The sequence below is a fragment of the Myotis lucifugus genome, unplaced genomic scaffold (genome assembly GCF_000147115.1).
Source record: "Myotis lucifugus unplaced genomic scaffold, Myoluc2.0 scaffold_69, whole genome shotgun sequence".
Lineage (NCBI taxonomy): Eukaryota > Metazoa > Chordata > Mammalia > Chiroptera > Vespertilionidae > Myotis > Myotis lucifugus.
The window spans coordinates 3704278-3731519 of NW_005871117.1; the positions used below are offsets into that span (position 1 = coordinate 3704278).

The window sequence follows — 27242 nt, forward strand, 5'->3', positions numbered from 1 at the left end:
GCTTATCACATCAAATCTCAGCCATTGTGTGAAATAGGTATTGTGTCACTGTATTACAGACCTGGAAAACAAAGTTCAGAATACCTAAGTAGTTTAGGATTTTACAAAGCAGTAAAAATGTGGAAATTGAACCCACGTCTTCTAACTCAAAGTCTAGTCCTAGTACTCTTTGTATAATATCACAATTATTCTATATCACTTGCTCCTTATAGCAACTTGACATTATACTGTATTTGAGCTGTCCTTTTCACAGAAATGTATTCAAGTTTTATTCCATTTTATTTTGTCATTATACATATATATATATATATATATATATATAATATATATTTTTTTTAGTTTGAGATTGCCAATATCATCTGGAATGATACTATTATCTACCAGCTTAGTAATTTTAGTTATAATTTTGCATTGAATCAGTAATATGCATATAGTACAAGGTAATTTTTACATAATTTTAAAATCTTTTTTTTATTTTTGCAGATATCAATTCCTTTTCACTTAAAAACATAATTTAAAATTAACTTCGATAAGTTGTAAGAAATGGTTCAAAGAATTCCCGTATACCCTTTAGCCAGATTTAGATGTTGTTAACATTTTGCTATATTGATTTGCTTTACCTTTTTCTCTTTCTCTCCCTCTTCATATATACATATAAATATATACACTCTCCATATATGCATATATATACTTATAAATTTTTTTCTTCTGAACCATTTATGAGTAAGTTACAGACATTATGCTCTTTTACCCCCAAATACTTCAGTATTGCTTAAGAAGTTCTTTTTCTTAAACATTTTTTCTTAAATAGATTTTTAGAGAGAAAGAGGAAGGGGAAAGGAGAGAGAGAGAGAGAGAGAGAGAGAGAAGAGAGAGAAACATTGATCTGCTGCCTCCCCCACGAGGGAACTAATCCGCAACCCAGGCTTATGCCCTGACCAGGAATTGAACCAGCGACCTTTCTGTGCACGGGATGATGTTCAGCCAACTGAGCCACACCAACCAGGGCATGTTTTTCTTCTTTTAAATAGGTTGTTAGAGCCATGTGGGTAGAACTCTTATTTTCTCACGTGTCTTTAGTAGATGACATTGGAAAAGAATCATGTTGTTTGGTGCTAGCCCTGCCACTTAAGTGAAATATTTTGTCATCAGTATTTCTTTGGACCATTTGTTACTGCCTCCTGGGCTTTGTTCTTTTTGGCTCTCACCTCTAGTTTCTGACACACCTAGAGCAAATGTGAGAGCTTATTGCCTTACCCTACATAATACTGCCATTCAGAGCCTGGAATCTTCTTTTTCCGCTACTGCCTATTTTCCCTTTGCTCCCTAAACTCAGGGGTGTGTCCTTAGGGCAGGCTGAGTTTCAGTGAGCTCCTAATGTGGATATTGGAAGCCCCACCTGCCTGCCAAGTCCTTTTGGCTGTGAGCAAAGTAGAGGCTTGGTACTTGTCATTCCTCTGCAGCAGTTGAGCTGAAGGAATGCTGCAGGGCTTGTTGGAAGTTGCTTAGCACCTTGCGTGGGTGTGTGTGAGGGTGTGTGTGTAGAGTTGAGGGTCTTGTGTAGTTAGTGTGGGAGACCTGAAATCCTTCCTGGTGCCATGCTAATCATTAGGCAGTATTTATTGAATACCTCCTTATGACTAGCACTGTGATAGGAGCTCTTGGAATAGTATAATAAAATACTTCATTAAATCACAGTATATTAGGCAAACAATTCTAGCTCTGCCACTTACCAGCTTTGATTTGGGCAAGTTAATGTCTTTAAGCCTCACTTTACTTTCTATAAAATCAAGCTATTAAATCCTACATGATAGGGCTGTTGTGGAGATTGAATAAAGAATGTAAGTATAGTGTTTAGCACATGTCTGACAATAGTTAGGATTTCATTTCATAGTCATATTTAGGATTTATGACTGACACCATATAAAACAAATAGAGAGTAATAAAACAAATAGAGAATAATATAACTCTACAGTGTGTAATCAAATACTTAAATTATGACATGTAAATTATAAATAGTCTGGGAATTTAGAGAAGAGAAAGAAGTCTTGTGCAACCATTTACTGTTTCTGTGCCTCAGTTTTTCCAATGGACACACTGTGGAGATGCTAGGTGACATCCCAGAGAATGATTAAGGTATTATAGCATTTTAGCTTTTTTAGGTGGTTTATGTGATGGTGGAAAAAAGGGAGAAGCTTGAGGAGCTGTTAGAAACCAAATTTGACACTTATTCTTAATTTTTTCCTTATGTGGTCATGGCAGCCTTATAGGAAAATTTGAAGCTGGAGATTAGAAGCATTGCCTTCCAAAGAAGGTACTTGCTTTGGTATTTCTCCCTGTTGCCTCACTGGCATTTTAATTAGTTGAGAACTCATGGATGGCCTCTGATTGTAAGCACCTCGGATATAATCTGAGGATTAAGTGATTTGTACCCCAAATTATCTCTCTGATCTTCTGGCAAAAATATAACATACAAACAGACAGGGCAGGATAAGATTTAGTTCCCTTGGACTAATGTTAAGGACATACGATTTACTTACCATGAGTAGTTCTCTGGGATGTGACATCTTTACTCGAACAGAATCTAGACTGATAACTTGGCCCTCCCAACTTCTAAATAGCCATGAATATGTAAAATACCTTTAAAAATTTCTTTACTTACAATATCCAAAAGGAACTGTTTCAACTCCTTGTTTGGTATGTACTTACTTGGTAATTTTTTTGCAAATTGTGTATTTGGTTTTAATTTTTGTCTAGATCAATTCTCTTCTAGAAAATTTCAGAGAAGTTTCCCATGAAAGTAAAGCTGCTCATACTTTTTTTTTTCCTCTTTGGTTTCTCCTTTTTGTTGTTGTTAGTTTTTTTCTTCTTGGAATTGTTTGCCAAGGTTTCAAGTTTATAGTGAGAGGTGAGGCAACGTTGATCTTGGCAGAACAGCACAAAGCCAGTAGAGTCATTAAGTGACGCAAGCTTTTGATTTTTTTTTCTTTCTGTTAAAGCTCTCTGGCACAGCTGGCTATTCTAGTCACAGAGGAAGAGAGGAGAAGAAGTTCTGGGTGGAATGATAGAAGATGTTTGGAGCATATTAAAAAACAGCAGCAGCAACAGCAAATGCCCCATATAATTCAAACAAGCTTCTTAGCTCTGTGGAAGCTATGTCAGTTGCTTAGAACTTGAGTTTTTACTTCAGAGGATGATGGGACAAGGCAATAGAAGGCGAGGAGGGTTGCGTTGGATTCTTGCTTATCTGTCTGCCTCTCCTTCCAGTTGGAAAAATCTTCAATCCACAAGAAGCATTGTTAACAAGCCTAAGGAATACATCTTACCCTGATCCTGGATTCTGTTGGAATTGAGGATTACAGCCACTTCACCAGGATTTTATGGAGGTAGTTCAAGAAAAATAGAAGGAAACAATACTCAAGAATTTCTCTGTTTACATTAGTCCTGTGCCATGTTAAATTTCGGATATTGTTTGGAGCAAGTTGGGGACAGCTCTCTCATGTGGATCTAAGTGGATACCTGCATTCCTCAAGCTACATATATGATGTTTGGAAGGCTGTAAACTCAAATTCTTTCAACATATGTTCATTAAGTTCTGGATTCTCTTTCTATTAAGGACTTTAGCAGACAGAAACTCCCTCATCAAAAGACACAAAACCTCCTCTGTGTTTTCAGGCTAAATGTGAACAATCATGTCTTGGAAGAGAAATTATTTTTCAGGGGGCCGTGGTAGTGTCCAAGGGATGTTTGCACCTCGAAGCTCAACCTCTATAGCCCCCAGCAAAGGCCTCAGCAATGAGCCAGGACAAAACAGTTGCTTCCTCAATAGTGCCTTGCAGGTAAGGGCTATTTCTTTCTTTTTGGTTAAATGTATTTTAGTTGCTGGTGCTGTATTTCTGATAACTCTTAAATATAATACTTGACGGTCTCTGTTTGAGGTCAGCACCCTGAGATCATTTTTTAGGTTTATCTGTGTGATCTTAGGCAAGACACTTTATCTCTGAGTCTCAATTACCTCAGTGGTAAAAAGGGGATTAATATGATAATGAAATAATGACTGTAACTACTACTACTTACCTGCCTAAAGGGGAGGAGGTACACAGACTAGATGATCTTACTACTTGTTTATTGACCTTTTTTCCTGATCAGTCTCTTATTTCCTTTTTTACCCTAGTTGCTTTTCTCTAATATAAAATGCAAAATTCTGCCCAGCCGGTGTTGCTCAGTGGTTGAGTGTCGACCTATGAACGAGTGGTTACGGTTCAATTCCTGGTCAGGGCACTTGCCCAGTTTGTGGGCTCAATCCCCAGTGTGGGGCGTGCAGGAGGCAGCTGATCGATGATTCTCTCTCATCATTGATGTTTCTGTCTCTCTTCCCCTCTCCCTTCCTCTCTGAAATAAAAATATATTTTTAAAAACAGCAAAATTCTTTCCACAAGTCAGACTTTCTTGTCTCATAATTTTCAGGCTTTTAGCACATATACTGAATGGAGTCCAGGCTTTGTTCATTTCTTCATCTCCTTCCTATGAGATCACACGTAGTAGCTCATAATTGGTGTCTGGTTAAATATGCTTGAACAGAGCTAGTGGAAAGTAAATTTTCCTAAGATGATTATCTACTCTAGATTTTCCCTTTTGTTGTTGCTTGCCACCTTAGTGGTCGCAGAATCCCAAAGCTTCCTGATCTGCCTAATCAGGCCCATAATGTTAGGTTCATACCCCTTGTTCTAACTTTCAAGTAATCCCTTTCCTCTCTTTTATACTTTTCAGAGTAAAAGTAAATGAAAATTTCCACCCAAGACAATTATGCTTTGGTTAAGTATTATTAGTTTTATACCTCAGATTTAATGAGAAAGTAAGTTACTAATGAGAGAAGAAAAGACAAGAGTATTTAATATAAAAAGCATTGGACTTAGGAATTAGGAGACCTGGATTCTACTCTTTGGCCTTCTGTAGACTAGTCTTGTGACCTTGTACAGGTAATAGTATTTCAGTTTCCTCATTCATAATAAAAGAATCGTGTCAAGCTTATTTGTGTAATCAAGATTTCATACTCCCAGTTTCTAAATTTTTATTTGGAAACATTAAAAAATCCTATGCTATGAAGCCTATAGGAAGAGTTTAAGCACTTTCACTAATTACTACCACAAATTTCTTGCAGTTGAGTGGGTTGGTTAGGTTTTTTTCTAGGTGATGCATATTAGGTTTTTGAGTGACTTTGCATAAACTAATAATACTTTTGTAATTTAGAAGCAGGCAAAATAGTGTTGGCTATAGGTGTGTTTGTGTTTACATCCTTTCTCGCCATAGTCCTGTTTTTATAATTCTGTTTCTATATTTTCTGTCTATACTGTCAATTGAAACAATATTTATGACTTTCCGTTCTAATTTCCAGTGCTATATGCTATATATACACACACATACATATTTTTATACCCATATTTAAGGATTGTGTCATTGGTGATTTTGGATTGCATACTATAATTGTGTTACAAGTTGAAAATAGTTGTTTCTATGAGCTAATTTTCTAACTTTTGATATGAAAGCTGTGTTCACCACAGCTGTGTTGAATCCATTACATTTGTTTAAAAAGCTGTTACTTATTTGGGAGCATAGTGTGTTTCAAAAAAAATTTGAAATATATACTTTGAGACAATAAGTAAGAAGCTCCAGAGGTGTTCTGTGATCTGGGGCTCCAGTCACAGAATTGTAGTGCCTTTTCATATATGGTGACATTTAAATGTTTTCCAGGCAAAAGGAACTCACTAAGGAATTATGCTATATATTACACCATTTCTTTTATAACTAAAGTCCATAGTTTATCTAGATGTCTTTAGTTTTTACCTAGTGTCTGTTTCTATTCCTAGATCCCATCTGGGATACCACATTTACATTTACTTGTCATGTTTCCTTAGGTTCATCTTGGCTATAACAGTTTCTCAAAATTTCCTTGTTTTTGATGACCTTGACAGTTTTGAGAAGTACTAGTCAAGTATTTCATAGGATGTCCCACTGTTTGAACTTGTTTGATGTTTTCCTCATGATTAAATTGGGGGTAAGGGTTTTTAAGAGGAAGACCATAACAATAAAGTGCCATTTTCATCACATCATATCAAGGTTACATACTATTGACATGATTTATCATTGTTGATATCACCTTTATTTTTAATCTGACTTAAGGAAGTTACAACTCGCCAAAAATTGAGAAGTCTAACAAAGACAAAATCCCACACTATATAATTCAAGCTTCTAAATACGTTTTTATTTTTTTTAAATAGATTTTATTGATTTTTACAGAGAGGAAGGGAGAGGGATAGAGAGTCAGAAACATCGATGAGAGAGAAACATCGATCAGCTGCCTCCTGCACACCCCCTACTGGGGATGTGCACACAACCAAGGTACATGCCCTTGACCAGAATCGAACCTGGGACCCTTGAGTCCGCAGGTCGACGCTCTATCCACTGAGCCAAACCAGTTAGGGCTCTAAATATGTTTTTAAATATTCATGCTTTTTTGTGGACCATTAAAATAAAATCTTACTCTGCAGCTATTAACCCATAAATATCCTCTTCAGGTTCACATTTGATGTATGTCATACCATATTTTCTGTGTGACCTTCCTTTGTGTTCAAATTACTGTCTTTTCCAGAACATGGTCGTCTATCCCTCTTGTTAGATGCCTCCTCATCTTTTTTTGACATTTAATATACTAGAATAAACTTTGCGCTTGGGAATAAAGACATATTCTGCAATCATTACCAATATTCGCTTGAACTCTTGAATTTAAAATTAAATGGTGGCTTCTTATAGAATAATGTGTTTTCCCTTCTTTGCCAGGTTTTATGGCACTTGGACATCTTCCGACGTAGCTTTAGGCAGCTTACAACTCACAAATGCATGGGAGATTCCTGCATCTTTTGTGCTCTCAAGGTAAGTACTTCAAATTTGATTCTTCTCACTACCATTAGGTTGCCAAATGATCAATATTGAGGATGCTTTTGATTAACCAAGGTTATTTGCTTGTGGTTCAGTGTAAAGGATAACTATCATTAGTTTTATTTTTCTTCAGAGAATTACTACTTGGCTTAAGAAGTCTGTTTTTTTAACCTTTTTGCCTATGCAGCTCTATTTAAGGTGATAGGATAGTATTAAAATGTGCTTAGACTTTGAGTGTTTAACTGAAAAGCTAATTCTAAATTTTTATTTTGAAAGCATAAACAACCCAAGTATTCTTAATGTAATTAACTATTGTCTGTTAAAGCTAAATTTAGCAATAAATTCTTCCTACTAAGAAAAGCCAAGTCTGAATTCCTGGTTTGTCACAGGGATACTGGGATGCGATGACTATATGTTTAGTTGCTTGTGACCAAATGAATTGTGACCCAAAAAATTCAGAATTTCCCAGTAATATTGGTTATTGCAACAACTGACTCAAAACAGTTTTTTGACCAGCATGAGTTTTAAGCCCATGATAGGTAGATATCTTTAAAAAGAAATAACTGAGTCTTCTGAACTTTTGCTACTTGTGTCACAAATATCTTTTTTTTCTCCACCCTTTGTTTGGAACCACTGTAACTTTTAGCAAAATATAGAATATAAATTATTGGTTAATTAGGAGTTTAAGTATGAAATTTTAATAAAATCAAATTCTTTACAAATTGTAAGGTTTCTTACTGTGCTCATTCAGACAGAATTCTATTCAAAAGAGCATTTGGCTTGATTTTCTGGGAGGTATATTGACATTGAATTCTAATTTTAAATATATTTTTCATTGATTTTAGAGAGGAAGGGGGGAAGAGAGAGAGAGAGAGATCAATGATGAGAGAGAATCATTGATCGGCTGCCTCCTGCACACCCCACACTGGGGATTGAGCCCATAACCCGGGCATGTGCCCTGACCTGGAATCGAATCGTGACCTCCTTGTTCACAGGTCAATGCTCAACTATTTAAGCCCGCCGAGCTTAAATATCTAGTTTTAGATAAACAAAAAATATAGTGATTTTTGGTCAGCAAGTCAAAGGGAATTCAGGTTCATCGCATTAAAAGCAAAATACTAAGGCATGATACTTGCTAGAGAGATTTGACCACTGAAGAAATCCCCAGTAGAAGAATCTCCTAAAACTAGAAATTCTTATCTATACGAGGAAGGGATAATAAGAACTTATATGACCCCTTGGCATGTCTTTGATTAGTCAAGACTGCACCATATTCTTTTCCATTGACACTTATTATATTTCTTTCCATAGGGACAAATTGTTAACACTAATATAAATAAACTAGAGGCCTGGTGCACAGAATTCATGCACGGGGGGCGGGGGGGGAGGCCCTCAGTCTGGCCTGCACCCTCTCACAGTTTGGGACCCCTTGGGGGATGTCCGCAATTCAGGACCCTTCACTCCTTACCGCCTGCCTGCTTGCTGCTCCATACCGCTCAGCTTGCTGCTCTTTAGCGCTGCCTCGGAGGTGAGAGAGGATCCTGCCACCGCCGCTGTGCTCGCCAGCTGTGAGCCTGGTTTCTGGCTGAGCAATGCTCCCCCTGGGGGAGTGCACTGACCACCAGGGGGCAGCTCCTGCATTGAGTGTCTGCCCCCTGGTGGTCAGTGCGCATCATAGTGACCTGTTGTTCTGCCCTAACAGTTGCTTAGGCTTTTATTATATAGACTAGAGGCCTGGTGCACAAAAATTTGTGCACTGGCGGCGGGGGGGGGGGGGTGTCCCTCAGCCCCACTTGTGCCCTCTCACAGTCTGGGACCCCTCAGGAGATAACGACCTGCTGGCAGGGCCAATCCCTAGGTGCAGCCCCTGGTCGGGCTCAGAACAGGGCCGATTGGGGAGTTGGGGTGCCGCCCCCTGTCATGCACAGAGCAGGGCGGATCGGGAGGTTGCGATGCCACCCCCAGTCATGCTCAGGATAGGGCCAATTGGGGGGTTGGGGCACCGCCCCCTATCACACTCAAGGCAGGGTCGATGGGGAAGTTGTGGCGCCACCCCCTGTCACGCACAGAGCATGGCCCATCAGGGGGTTGGGGAGCTCCCCCCCGTCACACACAGAGCAGGGCAGATCAGGGGGTTGGGGAGCTCCCCCCTCCACGCACAGAGTAGGGCCGATAGGGGATTTGGGGCACCGACCCCTGTCACACACAGAGCAGGGCGGATCAGGGGGTTGGGGCGCCGCTGCTGTCACACTCAGGGCAGGGCCGATGGGAGGTTGCGGCTCTACCCCGTCACACACAGAGCAGGGGCCATGGGGGCGTTGGGGCGCCTTCCCCTGTCACACACAGAGCAGGGTCAATCAGGGGTTTGGGGAGCTCCCCCCTATCAGGCACAGAGCAGGGCCGATCAGGGGATTGGGAGAGCTCCACCCTATCAGGCACAGAGCAGGGCCGATCAGGGGGTTGGGGCGCCTTCCCCTGTCACGAACAGAGCAGGGCAGATAGGGAGGTTGAGGCCCCGCCCCCTGTCACACACAGAGCTGCAGGGCGATCAGGGGGTTTGGGCGCTGCCCCCTGTCATGCTGCTCCAGGGGCCAGGAGGCCTCGCGGCTCCGCTGATCCCAGGCCGGAGGTCTCGGGGCTCCGCTTGACACCGGGGCAATGAGGCCTTGCGGCTCCGCTGATCCCGGTGCCAGGAGGCCTCTCGGCTCCGCTGATCCTGAGTTCGGGAGGCCTCGCGGCTCCGCTGATCCCAGGTTCAGGAGGCCTCGAGGCTCCGCTGATCCCGGTGCTGGGAGGCATATTACCCTTTTACTATATAGGATAGAGGCCTGGTGCACAGGTGGGGGCCAGCTGGTTTTCCCTGAAGGGTGTCCCGGATCAGGATGGGGGTCCCGCTTGGGTGCCTGGCCAGCCTGGATGAGGGGATGATGGCTGTTTGCAGCTGGTCACACCCCCTTCAGGGTGGGGGTCCCCATTGGGGTACCTGGCCAGCCTGGGTGAGGGGATGATGGCTGTTTGCAGCTGGTCACACCCCCTTCAGGGTGGGGGTCCCCACTGGGGTGCCTGGCCAGTCTGGGTGAGGGGCTGAGGGCCGTTTTCAGGCTGGCGGGCGACTGAAGCTCCCAACCTCTCCTTTTTTCTTTTTTTTTTTTATTCTGGGATTTATTTACCTTCTATGGCTGTCACTGGAGCTGAGAGCCGGCTCCAGCTTGAGGCCTCGGCTGCTGAAAGCAGGGATCTGGGTTTGTTTGGGTTCTATAATTGTAACATTGTTTCGGTCCTGCTCGCTCCAGCTCTGACGGCTGAAAGCAGGATTCTGGGTTTTATTTAGCTTCTATAATTGTAACAATGTTTCTTAAACTACAAGCTCAGAGGCCGGCAAGGCAGGCAGGGAACGTTGGCTTCCTCCGTCACTGGAGCAAGCAAGCTTCCTGTTCGCTTCAAGCTGCCTGGCTGCCAGCTGCCATCTTGGTTGGCAGTTAATTTGCATATTGCCCTGATTAGCCAATGGGAAGGGTAGCGGAGGTACGGCTAATTACCATGTTTCTCTATTATTAGATAGGATACCATTATATAAGCCAGAGAAATGAAGAAAACCAACCACCAGACTTTATGGGACACCTCTTGAGATATCCAAGTACAGAAAGGAAGTTGTTTTTCAACCTGTAGGGGCTGAGGATATATATTGGGAGTCTTTCAGAGAAGCAGTTGCTTATGATAGATAGATAAGTGGGTTGAGGGGATAAAAGCTGTATTTTGCATCTTCATTGTTCTGAGCCTGTGTTGGAATTCTGGTACTTTCCTCATCACATCACTGCCTGATCTATCCATTAGATTTCTTTTCCTTCACTCTTTCTTTTGTTATATTGGGAGTTTATTAAAAATTTTGATTTCCCCACTAAAGTGCTTTTCAATCCTTCAGTGCTATATAAATGTTAAATAATTAGGTTTTAGTTTGCACACATTTCATGTTTTAGATGACATTGTTTGCATTCTTTTAATTATTATATTCTTAATTTGAAAATTTTAAATAGATTTATAATGCAGATGGATTAATTTGACCATATGTATGAGCTGAACTTTTCTAATAACTGAGAAATTTTAATTGTTAGACTAGCCATAGTTTCTAAGACATATTCCTTTATTCATACCGGAGGGCTTCATTTTCTGTGAGAAGAGAAAGGATGATGAGGGTATGGAGGAGCAACCCTGGGATGGACCATCAACACCTGGGCCCTCCTATAGGATGTATCTTTTGTTCCCTACTTTAGAAATATTTTTATAGAACATGAAAATAATATATCATTAAACTAGGTTAAATCAGTATAATAAGGCAAGAAAGACAAAGGAAGAATATATTAGAAAGTTGTCATTGTTTGTAGATGATGTGATTGGCTATTTAAACAAATCTCAAAGAATCTACTGATAAATCAGTAGAATCAATAAGAGAATTTAGCAGGTTGTTGCTAATAAGGTCAAAGTATAACATTCAATTACATTTCTATATACTGGAAACTAACAGAAAATTCAATGTAAAAAGAGCTTTTATAATAGCAACAAAAGATATAAAGTAGATATGAATAAATTTAACAAAAAAGATATATGATATAAAACCCCAGCAGAGATCCAGTATCATCATCATCATCATCATCATCAAGTGAACATCCTTGTAACAACTATTTAGGTCAAAATAGAACATTGCCAGCTCTAACTGGTTTGGCTTAGTGGATAGCATCGGCCTGCAGACTGAAGGGTCCCAGGTTCGATTCCAGTCAAGGGCATGTACCTTGGTTGCGGGCACATCCCCAGTGGGGGGTGTGCAGGAGGCAGCTGATCGATGTTTCATTGATATTTCTAATTCTCTATCCCTCTCCCTTCCTCTTTGTAAAAAATCAATAAAATATATTTTTTAAAAAATAGAACATTGCCAGTATCATAGTCATTCACCCTCCTTTCTTTTTCAATCACATCTTCTTCTTTCTCCCAGGGGTAACCACTTTCCTAATGTTTGTGGTAATCACGTCCTGTTTTATCTGATAGTTGTACTACCAATATGTCCATTCTTAACCTAATTTAAAAATTACCTGTTTTTGAAACTTTATTGTATAAATGTGTGTGTGTGTGTATGTGTCTTATTTAGCTCAGCAATATGTTTATAAGGTCATCATGTTGTTTGCAGATTGAGTTTGTTCATTTTCATTATCATATGGTATTTCATTGTATAAAGTAAATCACTGTTTATCCATTCTACTGCTGGCAGTCATTTGGGTTATTTCCAGTTTATTTATTTTATTTATTTTTTGTTAATTCTCTCCCAAGAATATGTTTTCCATTGATTTATAGAGAGAGTGGAGGTTTGGGGGAGAGGGGGAAGGAAAGAGAAACATCTATGTGAAAGAGACACATTGATTGGTTGCCTCCTGCACACAACCCAACCGGGACCGGAGAGTAAACCTGCAATCCAGGTAGGTGCCCTTGACCCACCAGGAATTGAATCCGAGACCCTTTGGTGCAAAGGCTAACACCCTCCACTGAGCAACATGGGCCAGGGCTCCAGTTTTTTTATTTTTTTACGAATAATATTGCCAAGAACATTCTTGTACACATCTACAAATGTGTACACTTTTCTTTTTCATACATACTCAGGAATGGAATTACTTGGTCATAGGTTATGTATATCTTCAACTTTTTTATTTATTTATTTATTTATTTATTTATTTATTTATTTATAAATATATTTTATTGATTTTTTACAGAGAGGAAGGGAGAGAGATAGAGAGTTAGAAACATCGATGAGAGAGAAACATCAATCAGCTGCCTCCTGCACACCCCCTACTGGGGATGGGCCTGCAACCAAGGTACATGCCCTTGACCGGAATCGAACCTGGGACCCTTCAGTCCACAGGCTGACGCTGTATCCACTGAGCCAAACCGGTTAGGGCATCTTCAACTTTTTTAGATAATGCCAACTGTTTTCCAATATTTCCATGTTTTCCAAAGTGGTGGTAATAATGTACACTTTGAGCAGCAGTTTTTTCCTGGAAGTTGAGAAAATTCAATTCTAAAATTCATATGACAAACAGTGAAGAATAGATAGGACACTTTGGGAGAATAATAACAAAATGAGTAACTTACTTTGTGTATCAGTATCAGTCAGAATAGGCTAAGTTATGTTGTGGTAACAAACTAAAACCTCAGTGATAAACATGCAAAAGATTTATTTTTTATTCATGTTACTTGTCCACTGCAGGTTAGTAGGAAAAACCTACAGATGATAGTCATTCGGGAATTGAGGTGCCAATGTTATAACCAAAGTGAATATTACTAGTTGCTAAGCCAAAGGGAAAAAGAGCTCTGGAGGGTTTTACGCAGACAGTTTTGTTTGCTCAGCAGGTCACTTCTGCTCACAACTCATTGACCAGAGCTAATCATGTGGCTCTAATGAATCACAAGGGGGCCAGGAAGTATGATCCTATTATAATTTTGGGGAGAAGGGAGAACCAGAAATAGTTGGTAGGCAACACTAATGACTACCATACTTTATCAGATATCAAGACTTATAAAACTATAGTCATTACGATAATGTGGTATCAGCACAGTCTGACTAATAAACCAATGGAGCAAAATCAAGAGTTCAGAAACAGACATAGGGAAATTTGCTCCTTGTCCTGCCAATCAAAGAAGAAAGTGGACTTTTCAATAAATGGAGCTTAGATAATTGGTTATGCATATAGGAAAAAAATAAAGGAAATTAGATCCCTATCTCATATTATACCAAAATTAAGAATTTCAGATGAATTAAGGACAAAATGTGAAAGGCAAAATTTTTCAAGATTTAGAAGGAAATATGAGAAAATAACATGACATCAGGGATAGAGAGGATTTATTATATGAGTGTTAGTACACGCAGATCCAGGGAAAAGCCTTGAGACTGAAAATCTACCTCCATAAGTGGAGGGCAGAGAAAGATCAAAGAAAAAGGTTAGCCACTCCAGTGTAGTATTTAATAGAATTTATTAAGGGAAACTTACATATGAGACATATTTTGAGTGGCTGCAAGATGAAATGTATCTATCTGCCATTTGGCAGATGCCAAAGAATTATGTAGGGTAAGAGGAGAGGGATAGTCACAGGTACTAGTACATGAATGCTACCAGGTATGAGAAATTATTTCACATGCTTGACTAGGTCAGGACAACAACCTGTTCCAAGAACCAGTACATAGCAGGGGGCAAGGGAGGAGTGCTGATTTATGTCAGAGTGAACATCAATTATAATCACTTTCTAAGTGGGCTTTGCAGAAAGCAACCCCCTTTCTGGCCGAGGTCCAGCTTGTAGGACACACAGCAGTCATGTCATGGAACTGCCTCTCCCCCACAATAAGACATGAAGAATACAAAGTTAAAAGTATATTGATACATTTCAGTACAAAAAATATTTAATGTTCACAGATGACTCCATAAAGAGAGTAAAAACATAAGGCTACAAGTTGGGAGAAATATCTGTAGTACAGCCGGCTGGCGTAGCTCAGTGGTTGAGCATCAACCTATGAACCAGGAGGTCATGGTTCGATTCCAGTCAGGGCAAACACCTGGGTTGCTGGCTTGATCCCCAGTAGGGGGCATGCAAGAGGCAGCCAATCAATGATTCTCTCATCATTGACATTTCTATCTCTCTCCCTTCCCCCTCTCTGAAATCAATAAAAAAATATAAAAAATATCTATGGTACAAATAACCAACAAAGAACTGGTATCAAGCATAGAACTTCAGAGAAGAAATCTTATAAAGAATAAGTAAGAGTGTTGGCCCATGGACTAAAGGGTCTTGTATTCGATTCAGGTCAAGGGCACATGGAGTGTGGGCTCTGTCAGGCATGTGCAGGAGGCAAACAATCAATGTGTTTCCCTCACATTGATGTTTCTGTCTCTCCCCTTACCTTCCTCTCTCTCTAAAAATCAATGAAAAAATATTCTCGGGTGAGGATTAACAAACAAAAAAAGATAAACGTGTCAACAGGAAAATGGGCAAAAGGCATAAACAGGCTTTAAAAGAAGTATATGAAAAATGCTTACCCTGTTTAGTAATCTAAGAATATAAATTAGACCATACCCTTTAGATAAGTAGAAATTTAAAAATCAGATAAAACTGTTATCTAAAAGGTGGAATAATGAAAATTTACATACATTGCTGGTTGGAATATAAACTGATATTACTACTTAGTAAAACAGTTTGTCATTTTTCTAGTAAAATTGAACTAGCATATATCCTACCACTCAGTGAATTGCACTCCTACATTTATGCTGCGGAAAACAAGTACATGCATATATACATACATACCTACCAGAAGATATACTTGAGAATGTTCAAAGTACTAGTAGTTTCTATGATTACAGAAAAGTGGAAACAACCCATTCCAACTATAATAGAATGGATTTAAAAAATTATGGTTTATTTCTAAAGTAAAATACTATCTAGTAGTGAAAATGAATAGCCTGCAGCTACATATATCAACTTGGATTAATCACAAAAATATTATACTGAATGAAAAAAGCAAGTCATAGAAAACTACGTAAAGTATGATTCCATTAGTACACTAATAAAAAACAGGCAAACTAAACATATTGTTAGGGATATATATGTGTGATAAAACTAGAGAAAAAGGAATGATTCACAAAATTCAGGATAGTGTTTATCTCTGGAAGATGGAGGGAGGAGGATGTAATCAATTGGGAAGTCTCAAACTCATTGTTAATTTTTCTATTTCTTTTTTTTAAATATATATTTTATTGATATTTTAGAGAGAAGAAGGGAGAGGGATAGAGAGTTAGAAATATCGATGAGAGAGAAACATCGATCAGCTGCCTCCTGCACACCCCCTACTGGGGATGTGCCCGCAACCAAGGTACATGCCCTTGACCGGAATCGAACCTGGGACCCTTCAGTCCATAGGCCGACGCTCTATCCACTGAGCCAAACCGGTCAGGGCCAATTTTTCTATTTCTTAAATTGGGTGGTGGGCACATGGGCATTTATTTATTATTCTTTGGCTATATACATGTCGTGTTTTTTCTTTATTTGAATGATGATTTTATTGTAAGTATAAAAAAATGTTTGCTATCATTCTAGAAAGTACACTAAAGTGTAAAGAGAAAAACGGAAAATTTCCTAATTCTACTACAGAGATTATCATTTCTCTTTATGCTTCCTCTCTGGTGTATGATACTTCTAGTAATAAGTTTTTTTGCTCACTGTTTTAGTAAAAATAATACTTTTTTTAGACTCCTAAATTGCTTCTCTATCTCTAGTATCTTCCTATTTCATTTGTTCTAACCTAAGAATTACCCTAGAGTTACTCCCTTCTTAAAACCTTGAAGTGGCTCCTAATTGTCTCTTAAATCACTTCAAAATGCATGATGATAGACATTAAAAAAAAACTACTTTCTTTTCCCTTCTTTTCCTTTCCCAGGCACTCTCCATGTAAGCTATGATAGCAGATGGTGTAATTGTTATGGCTACCCTGTAGACATTACAGATATTGTTCACTTTGCCTGGATCCCTTGGTACCCAAAACAATAACAACAATGAGTAAAACAATAACACATCCCTTTTAATCCGAACCACATCCAACTTTCAGAACTCCACTTCAGAAATTTATCTTCATGAAGTTTTAAAAACACTGTCTCTGTCCAGATCCATGATTGTTTGACTTCACAGTGGTTACCATGGAGTGAGTTTTTGGGAAGGTGGCACAGCTTTTCTTCCCTCTTGGTGTTCCTTACAGTGCCTGCACCATAACAAAAACACTTAGCTTTTCTGGGTTCATATATTGTTTTAGTAGGTCTTGGATTTTAGTTATGGAGTTTTGGATACTTGCCTTTTTCATATTGTGACTTTTGGTCTCATATATTTTTTAGGTAGGTCTGCTAATCTAGGCCTTCATGCCTTACTTAGTAAGGGAAGGGTGCGGGGTGTGTGTGTGTGTGTGTGTGTGTGTGGCCAGTGTTGATGGTGGAAAGATCTGCTGAAGGAAGAAGCTTGGGAGTCTGTCAGCAAAGGAGTTATCTGGTATCCTGTAGTTAAGTTACATGTTGACTTTGGGGTGTCACAGTGTGGGTGTAATTCTATGTGTTGTTTTTTCTTTGTGGATGTAATTCTATATTTTCTTTCTCACTTTCCTCTGCCCCCTATTTAAAAAGTAGAGGGATAGTTGATGAGGCTAGTAAGTACTATTTTTTGCTTATACTTCATGTCCTGTTTATATTCTTTAATAGTAAGGTTGATATGTAAAATTTTTATTTCAAAGATTTATTTTAAAACAGGATACTCCAGTCTAAAGTAATCACCCTTTTCCATGTGATTATATGCTATTCAAGAGGCTGAATGGTCTGAGTATCCTTCAGATAATTACATCCTAGTGGCATTCTTCTATGAATTCTTGGATAAAAGTATTCTGTAGTACAGGGACACAATAAACATAACAAAAAAACAAACAAATCCAGGAAACTCCAAAATTCCTGAATTTGAGTACTTTGTTAAACACTTGCCAATTCTATGAAGTCCAAATTTTTTATGTTAGAACATAATTTTTTAGCTCCAGAACCCATTATTAAGGACAAAGAGAAACACAAACATGTTCTTAGATGCATCAGAAGCTAGACAGCTTGCCCTTAATCTGATGTTTGGATGAAGGATTTGCCCTTCCAAGTTTGGTTGAAAGTTATGTATATCTGCTTTTTCTTCAATTGTTTACTTTCCTTTGCATCAACCCTTAAACTGCATGTACTGTTGGCCTTATATGAACACCTCTTGGTTCATGTCTTTGTTTAAAATATATATATATATATATATATTTATTATATATATATATATATATCTTTATTTATTATTATTTATTTATTTATTTTTCTCTTCTGCTCTATGAATGTCTGTCACTATTCTGGTGCTTTGTGATCTTCACCAGGTACCATAGTACATGTTGTATCCAGTGCTTAATATTGTTTTTTGGTAGTTTGTACACAGTAGTAATGATAATCCATTTCTTTTTGTCCTGCAAAATGTACTGAGTTTTTTCTGTGTTATTTGAAGTCCCTAATGTAATTTCAGCCTCAGAATCTTGCATAGGAATTTCTTTTTCAATATATATTTTTTTCTTTTTTTATTTTATTTTATTGATTTTTCATAGAGAAGAAGGGAGAGGGACAGAGAGCTAGAAACATCGATGAGAGAGAAACATCGATCAGCTGCCTCCTGCACACCCCCCACTGGGAATGTGCCCACAACCAAGGTACATGCCCTTGACCGGAATCGAACCTGGGACCTTGCAGTCCTCAGGCCGATGCTCTATCCACTGAGCCAAACCAGTTAGGGCTTTTTAGTATATTTTTATTGATTTCAGAGAAGAAGGGAGAGGAAGAGAGAGATAGAAACATCAATGATGAAAGAGAATCATTGATCGGCTGCCTCCTGCATGCCCCCTACTGGGAATCAAGCCCGTAACCCGGGGCATGTGTCCTTGATCAGTCCACAGGCCGATGCTCTCCATTGAGCCAAACCGGCTATGGCCATTGGAATTTTTTTTTTAATATATTTTATTGATTATTTTACAGAGAGGAAGGGAGAGGGATCGAGAGTTAGAAACATCGATCAGCTGCCTCCTGCACGCCTCCTACCGGGGGTGTGCCCGCAACCAAGGTACATGCCCTTGACCGGAATCGAACCTGGGACCTTTCGGTCCGCAGGCTGACGCTCTATCCACCGAGCCAAACCGGTCAGGGCGCCATTGGAATTTTTAATGATGACTTTCATTAAAAAGAATTTGTGTCAGTCTGTCTTTCTGCTTACTTTGAACTACAATGCCTTTCCACTTTGACTGAGACAGTAGAAGAGATGTGTGCTAGTTACCTTGTCCCTTCTAAAATCCCAAATTTATTTCCGTCTAGTGTTACTAAAAGATTTTTCCTGACCTCAACTGTTGTCATGCCCTATAGCTTAGAGCTCTTAGTTATTATTCAGATTGAATCTACTCTTACACCCTCAGGGTATGACTTTACTTTGGTGTTGGCTTATTTATTTATCTCAGTCCAGGGGAGGAAATCCGTCCTCTGTACTTAGTATGCCACAAAGATTTTGTTCTCCTTCCAGGGATTGTACTAGAGGCTTTGCAGTGCCAGGATGTAGGACAGAGTGTTTTTTGTTATAGGCTAAGAAGAATGTTGCATTGATTGATTAAATTCAACAAATTTCAATTAGTCATTTTTCTTTTAAGAATACTAGTGTAAGGCATAAATCCCAGGGAATGGTGGACAGGGAGGAAATAGGTTTTTGTATATAGGTCTCCCCAACATAAGTCTGTTTCTGTAGAGTAGAACAGTGTGACTGTTCTGAAGGGGCAGGAAAGTCTGTGTTCTGTTAATAGCCCACTTGTTAATTGGGGGGAAATTTGAGAGTTCAGGGAACAAATCCCTCAATATTTTTGAGCATGTTCCATGTAGCTGTTCCTCTATTGGGTACTGAAGCATAAGCACAGGGAGTTAAAGTGGTATAAGAAACTAGATATCATTCATTAGCAATCCAGTCTTTTTTCTTTTTTTTTTTTTTAACTCTTACCATTTGCAACAGCATGGATGGACCTGGAGAGCATTATGCTAAGTGAAATAAGCCAGTCAGAGAAGGATAAGTATCACATGATCTCACCCATTTGTGGAATAAAATGAACAACGTAAGTGGATGAACAAAAATAGAGCCAGAGACCTAGAAACATCAAACAGACTGTCAAACCTCAGAGGGAAGGCATGGGAGGGTGGGGGTGAGGGGTAAGAGATCAACCAAAGGACTTGTATGCATGCATATAAGCATAACCCATGGACATAGACAGTAGGGGGGTGAGGGCATGTGCTGAGGGATGGAAGTAGCCTGGGAGATGTCAATGGGGGAAAAAGAAGACTTATGTAATACTTTTAACAATAAAGAATTTAAATTAAAAAAAAAAAGAAACTACGTATCATTCATTAGCAATCCAGTCTTTTTTTTCTTTTTCTTTTTTTGGTGGATTACAGGTATGGAAGGCTCTTCATTGTCCTGTACTCATGGCCAGTGTCAGAGAGGACTGAACCCATTATCCTGGACTATTTAAACCAAGAAATTAGATTTCTAGTATGTTCCCTGGAAATTTTAGCTTGTAATAAACAGCCCTCGCGGTATTATATTCAGTGAATTAAGTCAGTCAAAGACAAATACCATATGATTTCATTTGTATGTGAAATCTAAAGAACAAAATAAATGAACAAACAAAACAAACAGACTCATAGGTACAGAGAACAAACTGAGAGTTGCCAGGTGGAAGGGAGATTGGTTCAATTCCTGGTCACGACACATGCCTGGGTTGGGGGTTTGATCCCTGGTAGGGGGCGTGTGGGAGGTGGCCAATCGATGTTTCCCTCTCATCGGTGTTTCTATTTCTCTATCCCTCTCCCTTCCTCTCTCTAAAATCAATAAAAACATATTTTTAATAATAAGAAGTACAAATTGGTAGTTACAAAATAGTCCCAGGGAAGTAAAGTTCAGCACAGGGAATACAGTCAATAATATTGTAATAACTATGTATGGTGCCAGGTGGGTACTAGAATTATTGGGGAATCACTTTGTAAATTATATAATTGTCTAATCAGTGTGCTGTATACTTGAAACTAATATAAAATAATATTGAATGTTAACTGTAATTGAAAAATAAAAAATATAAAAAATAAAATAGGAAGATATGTCCTTATATTTAATGAATATATCACCTTGAGTTGAACTTTTTTGTTTTGCTTACCTAGGGATACAAATGTATTTGTGTGGTCTTTTGGTTAAGCTTTCTTAGTTTTAAAATCCTAGTAGGCTGTAACCTAAATATTTTCAACAAATTTTATCACTGACATAACTGGGTTAATATAACTCTGAGTCTTTTATTCTTTTTAAAGTTTGGAGTTCAGAATTTCACATGATATTCTTATAGAGGGGTATGACTGCAAGGAAAAAAATAGGTCATCATGAGTCTCTCCTTCCCAGTTTATGGAAGAACCTGAAACTTATGTAATCTTAAAATATTTGTGTTTGTCCAGAGGGCCCCCCTTTTAGTTTTCCCTGTGGGGAAAGTGGTTATAGTATTAATCCTCAAAATTTGATTTCAATACTGTCGGTACTCTATAAGATCCTATATTTTTTATCTTGGCAAAAATTAGCAAATTGAGTATTATATTTTATAAAAATCTCTACATTAGTTTGTGATTTCCCACTGAAAGCAATATGATTCTCTGATGAATTTGGCTTGCCTCTGCCTTTGTGTGTCTCTGTTCAGTGTCTTGAAATCTTGGTGTTTCTCTCTACCTATGTCTATATCTTTGTGTGTGTGTAGGTGTCAGTCTGTTTTTTGTAGGTAACAGGAATGAGTGTGGTAGCTTATGATGATCTTTAACTTCATGGCAGATAAAGTGGTGCAGATTTGCACTGGGTGCAAATAAAATCCTAAACTCATGGGAAGATATGACATTAACTGAATTTAATTTAAAGGCACTGGTAGAGCATATGTGGGCAATTTTCTGATCAAGAAGTCCAGAAGGTAGCTATTTTTAGATATAAGGTTAAAGAGTCCCAAGAGAGAAACTAGCCAGTTGTTTTCTGCTTTTCCCAAAGTTGGAGCAAGAATCTCTATTAAACTGACTGTATATTTAATGAATTATATTTATATAATTATATATTTAAGGAATTATTATTATGCTTTTCTGTGTGTTGTAATGATATTATGGTTATGTTTTAAATAAAAAGATTTCTTAATTTATATATATATATATATATATATTTTAAATATATTTTTATTGATTTCAGAGAGGAAGGGAGAGGGAGAAAGATAGAAACATCATCAGCTGCCTTTTGCACACCCCCTACTGGGATTGAGCCTGCAACCCAGGCATGTGCCCTTGACCAGAATCGAACCTGGGACCTTTCAGTTCACAGGCTGACGCTCTATCCACTGAGCCAAATCGGCTAGGGCTGACTTCTTAATTTTTAGAGGCATATTCTCAAATATTTATAGATGAATACTATCTGCAATTTGCTTCAAAGTGATCTGGGAGTGGAGTGGGTGGGTCGTATATATGAAATGAGATTGGCCACTGGCTGATAATTGTTGAAGATGGATGATAGGTGCATGGGGGTTTATTGTGCTATTTTGTCTACCCTTGTATTTTTGAAATTTTCTGCAATAAAATGTTGAAAATCCAATGTTATTGTTTTGGGTGCCATAATGTTAAACAGTTACATATTCTTTTTCCTCTTAAAAGAGAACATTTAACATTCTTTTGAACACAAAACTAGTGTGAAAGTTCTCTTCCAGTAGTCAGTAACAGTCAAGGATTAACTCCTTTATCTTACTTTCAGAGGGTTGATTGGCCACATTTAGGTTTATAATATTTAGGTCTATGATTTCCAGGCGGTGTGGAGAAAAGGACTAATTATGAGAGCCAAAATGATGAGAGATTTGGGAAGCCCAGATGAATAAGAAAAGCCTAGGAACTGAAGAGAGCGGGGCATAATGTGTCACCTCTCGGGGATAAGCTGGACTGCTGAAACCTCAGGCTCATAAAGCATCAAATTCGGTGACAGCCCTTCTCCCCATTTTCTGTAACCATGATTTCTTCTAGTTGCAAGGCTGCGATGTCCTGGGAGAGAAATAAACAGCTGTTCCCTGCCTACAGATAAAAGTCTGTGTTTTAGAGGGGGAAGGGGGGCAAAAACTTAAGCAACAGCTGCACTTGTAGTTGCCAAAGCACAAAGACTTTCTGCCTTTATGGCACTTCTCTCGTATTTACATGTTTTTTTGCTAATCCAAATAATTACGTGCTCATGTGGTAGAATTGTTTGGATCCAAGAGAGATGGGTGGGGCAGCACCTGCTTTTAGCCATTAAAGTCATGTTGCTTTTGCACTGCATCCAAGAAAATAGTTAACACAAAAAGTGATTTGCCTTTTCCTATGAATGAAAAGGAAGACCTCTTTGGTTTCATCTTGTGAAGAAAAGTAAAGAGAAACCTCAAAGGTGGGTTTTCTCTGTTTATTGAAATGAAACCATCAGGGACCCCACAGTGAAAAATTCCTGGGTTTTGGTTCTTCCTGCCCTTTCTCCCTCCCTGCCATAGAACTCAGCAATTGGAAGAATACCAGTTTTTGTTCCTTATTGGTGCTACCACCTGTTCTTACTGCTGAACTAAATGTTCTTGGCTTTCTTTGGTGTGAACAGGATCTCCCTCTGGGAAAGGTGGGAGGAGGGTGCAAAAGGGAACAGGAGGAGGCCCATTGCAGCCCTGTGCTCATGTGAGAGGGACACACAGGGGTTAGTGTGCTGCCCTAACAGAGGGGCTTTGTGCTCTAGCTTCTTCCAGAGCTGGGGCTCCACAGATGCATGCTGGGCAGGCTCAGGCAGCTTCATCCCTGATACACTTGCTTCTTTCTGACAATAGCAGAGCAAGACTGGTAACAATAATTAACATAAAAAAAATAAAGAAGATGCAGGCAGAGCAGGCTCAGGCAGCTTCATCCCCGATACACTTGCATCTTTCTGACAATAGCACAGCAAGACTGATAACAATAATTAACATAAAAAAATAAAGAAGATGCAGGCAGAGGCCATTCTGAATGCATTCAGATACTCAATGTGTATGGAGAAAGCTGTCCGTAACTAAGCGGTGGAGCTTAATTAAGAGTATAGCATGGAGAGATGGATGCCACTGAACACAAGAGCCAGAGCTGTTGTCGCATATCCACTGTGGGTGCAGGCAGAGCTCTTACCTTAGGTCTTTCCCTTTCTGTGCTGAAACCCTTGTATCTAGGTCATGGGAAATCTTCCTCTCTTGAATAGCAGCAATGGAATGAGAAGTTTGGTCCTTCCTACCCAGATCTCAGAGACTGGGGAGATAGCTGAAGGTAGAAGCATTTCTGAGTCAAGGCTCTTTGTCAGGAGAGGTCAGTGGCAGACATGTTTCTTAGCAACCTAACAGGGCTCTTAAATATAATAATAACTAGAAGCCCGTTGCACGAAGATTCGCGCAATAGGCCTTCCTTCCCCTGGCTGCTGGCACTGGTTTTCCTCTGGCACCCGGGACCCAGGCCTTTGGTCTGGCCGCAGCGGAGAAGCCAAGCCTCTTCAGTCTTCAGTCTTCAGTCTTTAGTCCAGCCGGAGCCTTCAGTCTTCGCTCTGCGCCTGCGTATGCAAATTAACCGCCATCTTTGTTGGGTTAATTTGCATACTCATCCGATTGGCTGGTGGGCATAGCGGAGTGACACCAATTTGCATGTTTCTCTTTTATTAGTGTAGATGATAATATAATAACAACTAACACTGAGATAGCACTTATCATACTGCCAGGAATTAGTCTAAGCTTTGGATATGCAGATAACTTATTAATCCTTAAATAACCCAAGGAGGTAAATACTATTATAAATTCTCTTTTTAAAAGAGGAAACTAAAGCCTTGAGAAGTTAAGTAACTTGTCCAAGATCATAAAAATGGTAAGTAACAAGGCTGGTATTTTGAACTCAGTTTGGTTCCAGAGTTCATCTTCTTTAACTGTAATACTACACCATCTCTTAGTGGAGCCCTGTTCTTCCTCATACTGAACCGTAGAACAAAGAAAGTTACTATTTTCTCTCTAGAATGCTAACATAACTAGTACTATGCTGGGAGAGAAGTTAATTCATTAGGAACTGTTGATGCCTTAGAGCAGCGGTTCTCAACCTGTGGGTCGCGACCCCTTTGGCGGTCGAACGACCCTTTCACAGGGGTCGCCTAAGACCATCCTGCATATCAGATATTTACATTATGATTCATAACAGTAGCAACATTACAGTTATGAAGTAGCAACGAAAATAATTTTATGGTTGGGTCACAACATGAGAAACTGTATTTAAAGGGCCAGAAGGTTGAGAACCACTGCCTTAGAGTATTAGGGCTTACTTCTTGAGGAAACCCAATTGATAAAGATTAAAGGAGCTGTAGTTTGCAAATATATTTATATAAAGTATTCTGGAACTAATTTATCTTTACTTTGTTTTGGAACCAGTTTTGAACTCTGAACAAAAAGGACCAAACCTAATACATCAAACCTGTAGCGATAGAGCCTTCATCAGAAGTAATGTCTTACCATTAACAATTGAGAAGAGCAGCAGGTTGGCTTATGATAGTGGTTACTAAGATTTGCCAAGCTGAGGTGACTTTCAGCAACTCAAGTGCTCAGACCCCTATTTATTTATAGAAGTAGTCACTGCTTCTTTCCCACCATCCTTTTCCTTTGTTTCTTCAAATTCCCCCAAGTTTCAAAATCCCAGAGGTCACTTGGCAGATATCCAGTTGCCCTCTGGGAGAGTTTAACTATGGACCTAGACCTTTCCTTTTGGTCTATTTAAAAGGTTACTCATAGATATTATTCTACTTCCAACAAAAAATTATGGAAGGTCTGGCCCTACATTTATAATAGACTTGTGAATAACTTGGAGTAATTATAATGGACTAGAGGCCCAGTGCACGGAATTTGTGCATGGGTAGGCTCCTTAGGCCTGGCCAGTGATCAGGGCTGATCGGGGCCTTCCTTCTCCTGGCTGCTGGCTGCCGGCCAGGGGCTTCCTTCATTCCGAGCCACACCCTGGTGGTCAGCGCACGTCATAGTGAGCAGTTGAACTCCTAGTCCCGTGTTGGGCAAACTGCGGCTCACGGGCCACATGCGGCTCTTTGGCCCCTTGTGTGGCTCTTCCACAAAATACCACGTGTGGGTGCGCACGTTCAGTGCAATTGAAACTTTGTGGCCCATGCGCAGAAGTTGGTATTTTGTGGAAGAGCCGGTATTTTGTGGAAGAGCCACACTCAAGGGGCCAAAGAGCCGCATGTGGCTCGTGAGCCGCGGTTTGCCGAGCCGCAGTTTGCCGACCACTGTCCTAGTCGGTCAAATGCCCAAGGGAACAATTTGCATATTAGCCTTTTATTATATAGGATTTCCCTCCCAGCTCCTAGCTTATTAAATAATACTAAATATGTATTGCTGGCACTGCTTTCTCCACAGCATATAAAATTATATGTAGGGAAATACTAGCAGGTTACACAGTAATATATTCTTAAACTGCTATAGGGATGGATGCTCGATGTGTATGAGGAGAAATGATGCTAGTAAGAGAGTAGAATGAGGAAACAGTTCCTACTTGAAATGAGCAGAACGAGGTTTAGTCCCGTTTTGTTCTAGCCAGTTATATTACCTTAAGAAAAATGTTCACCTTTTCTAGCGAATTCTTTACCTGCTTTAAAAAGAGAAAGAGAGAGAGAGAGAGACTTGGCCGGTGTGATTCAGTGGTTGAGCATTGACCCATGAACCAGGAGGTGACAGTTAGATTCCCAATCAGGGCATATGCCTGGGTTTTGGGCTCAATCACCAGTAGGGAGGGTACAGGAGGCAGCTAATCAGTGATTCTCATCATTGATGTTTCTATCTCTCTCCCTCTTCCTTCCTCTCTGAAATCAATAAAAACATATTTTTAAAAAGAGGGGAGACTTAAAAATATATTCCCTGCCTTGGTCGGCCTGCGGACTCAAGGGCCCCAGGTTCGATTCCAGTCAAGGGCATGTACCTTGGTTGCGGGCACATCCCCAGTAGGGAGTGTGCAGGAGGCAGCTGGTTGATGTTTCTCTCTCATCGATGTTTCTAACTCTCTATCCCTCTCCCTTCCTCTCTGTAAAAAGTCAATAAAATATATTTTAAATAAATAAATAAATAAAATATATATTCCCTTAATAATATCTACCCACATCACATGATTGATTAATTTGTTCAATTCTTCATTTATTTATTTAAAACTAGTTATTGGTTGCCCTCTGTATGCCAGTACCTTTCAAGGTGCTGGGAGGATAGCAGGGAATTAAAGGACAGAAATTTATGTCCTCATATTTATATTCTAGAGAGTGCAATCAGACAATAAATATGTAAAATACATGCTATGACAGATGGTAATAAGTGCCACGGGGAAAAATAAAACTGGCAAGGGTGGGAGATTTAGGAAGAGGGGGTGGAGTTTGCAATTTTAAATAGGGTGATCAGGAAATACTATATTGAGAAGATAATATTTGGATAAAAACCTGAAGGGAATCAGTGACTGAGCTACTGAAAAGTCAAGTAAAATGAGGACCAAGAATTGACCATTCTAGGTGGGTGGGGCCTTTTATTCTTAGATCACTTAGGTAGGTTTATAAAGTGAAACTATAAACTATAGACTTATGGCCTCATTAGTAAG

The 27242-nt window shown here is 39.4% G+C and overlaps 1 protein-coding gene across 16 annotated transcripts in view; it reads left to right on the forward strand.

Annotated features, from left to right (window-relative positions):
* The window catches only part of USP54 (ubiquitin specific peptidase 54), a 113183-nt gene that overhangs the window by 37511 nt on the left and 48430 nt on the right, over positions 1–27242 (forward strand). For 11 of the 16 annotated variants that reach the window (XR_002829665.1, XR_002829664.1, XR_002829663.1 and 8 more), the window contains 2 exons: positions 3000–3839; positions 6838–6930. Coding sequence is in view for 12 of the 16 variants with exons in the window: in XM_023755103.1 (XP_023610871.1) it covers positions 3693–3839; positions 6838–6930 (240 nt within the window). In the remaining 4 variants the exon portion in view is untranslated. Of the gene's footprint in view, positions 1–2999; positions 3840–6837; positions 6931–27242 lie in introns of those variants that run through there. The other 5 variants (XM_023755094.1, XM_023755092.1, XM_014457121.2 and 2 more) reach the window with 1 other exon arrangement.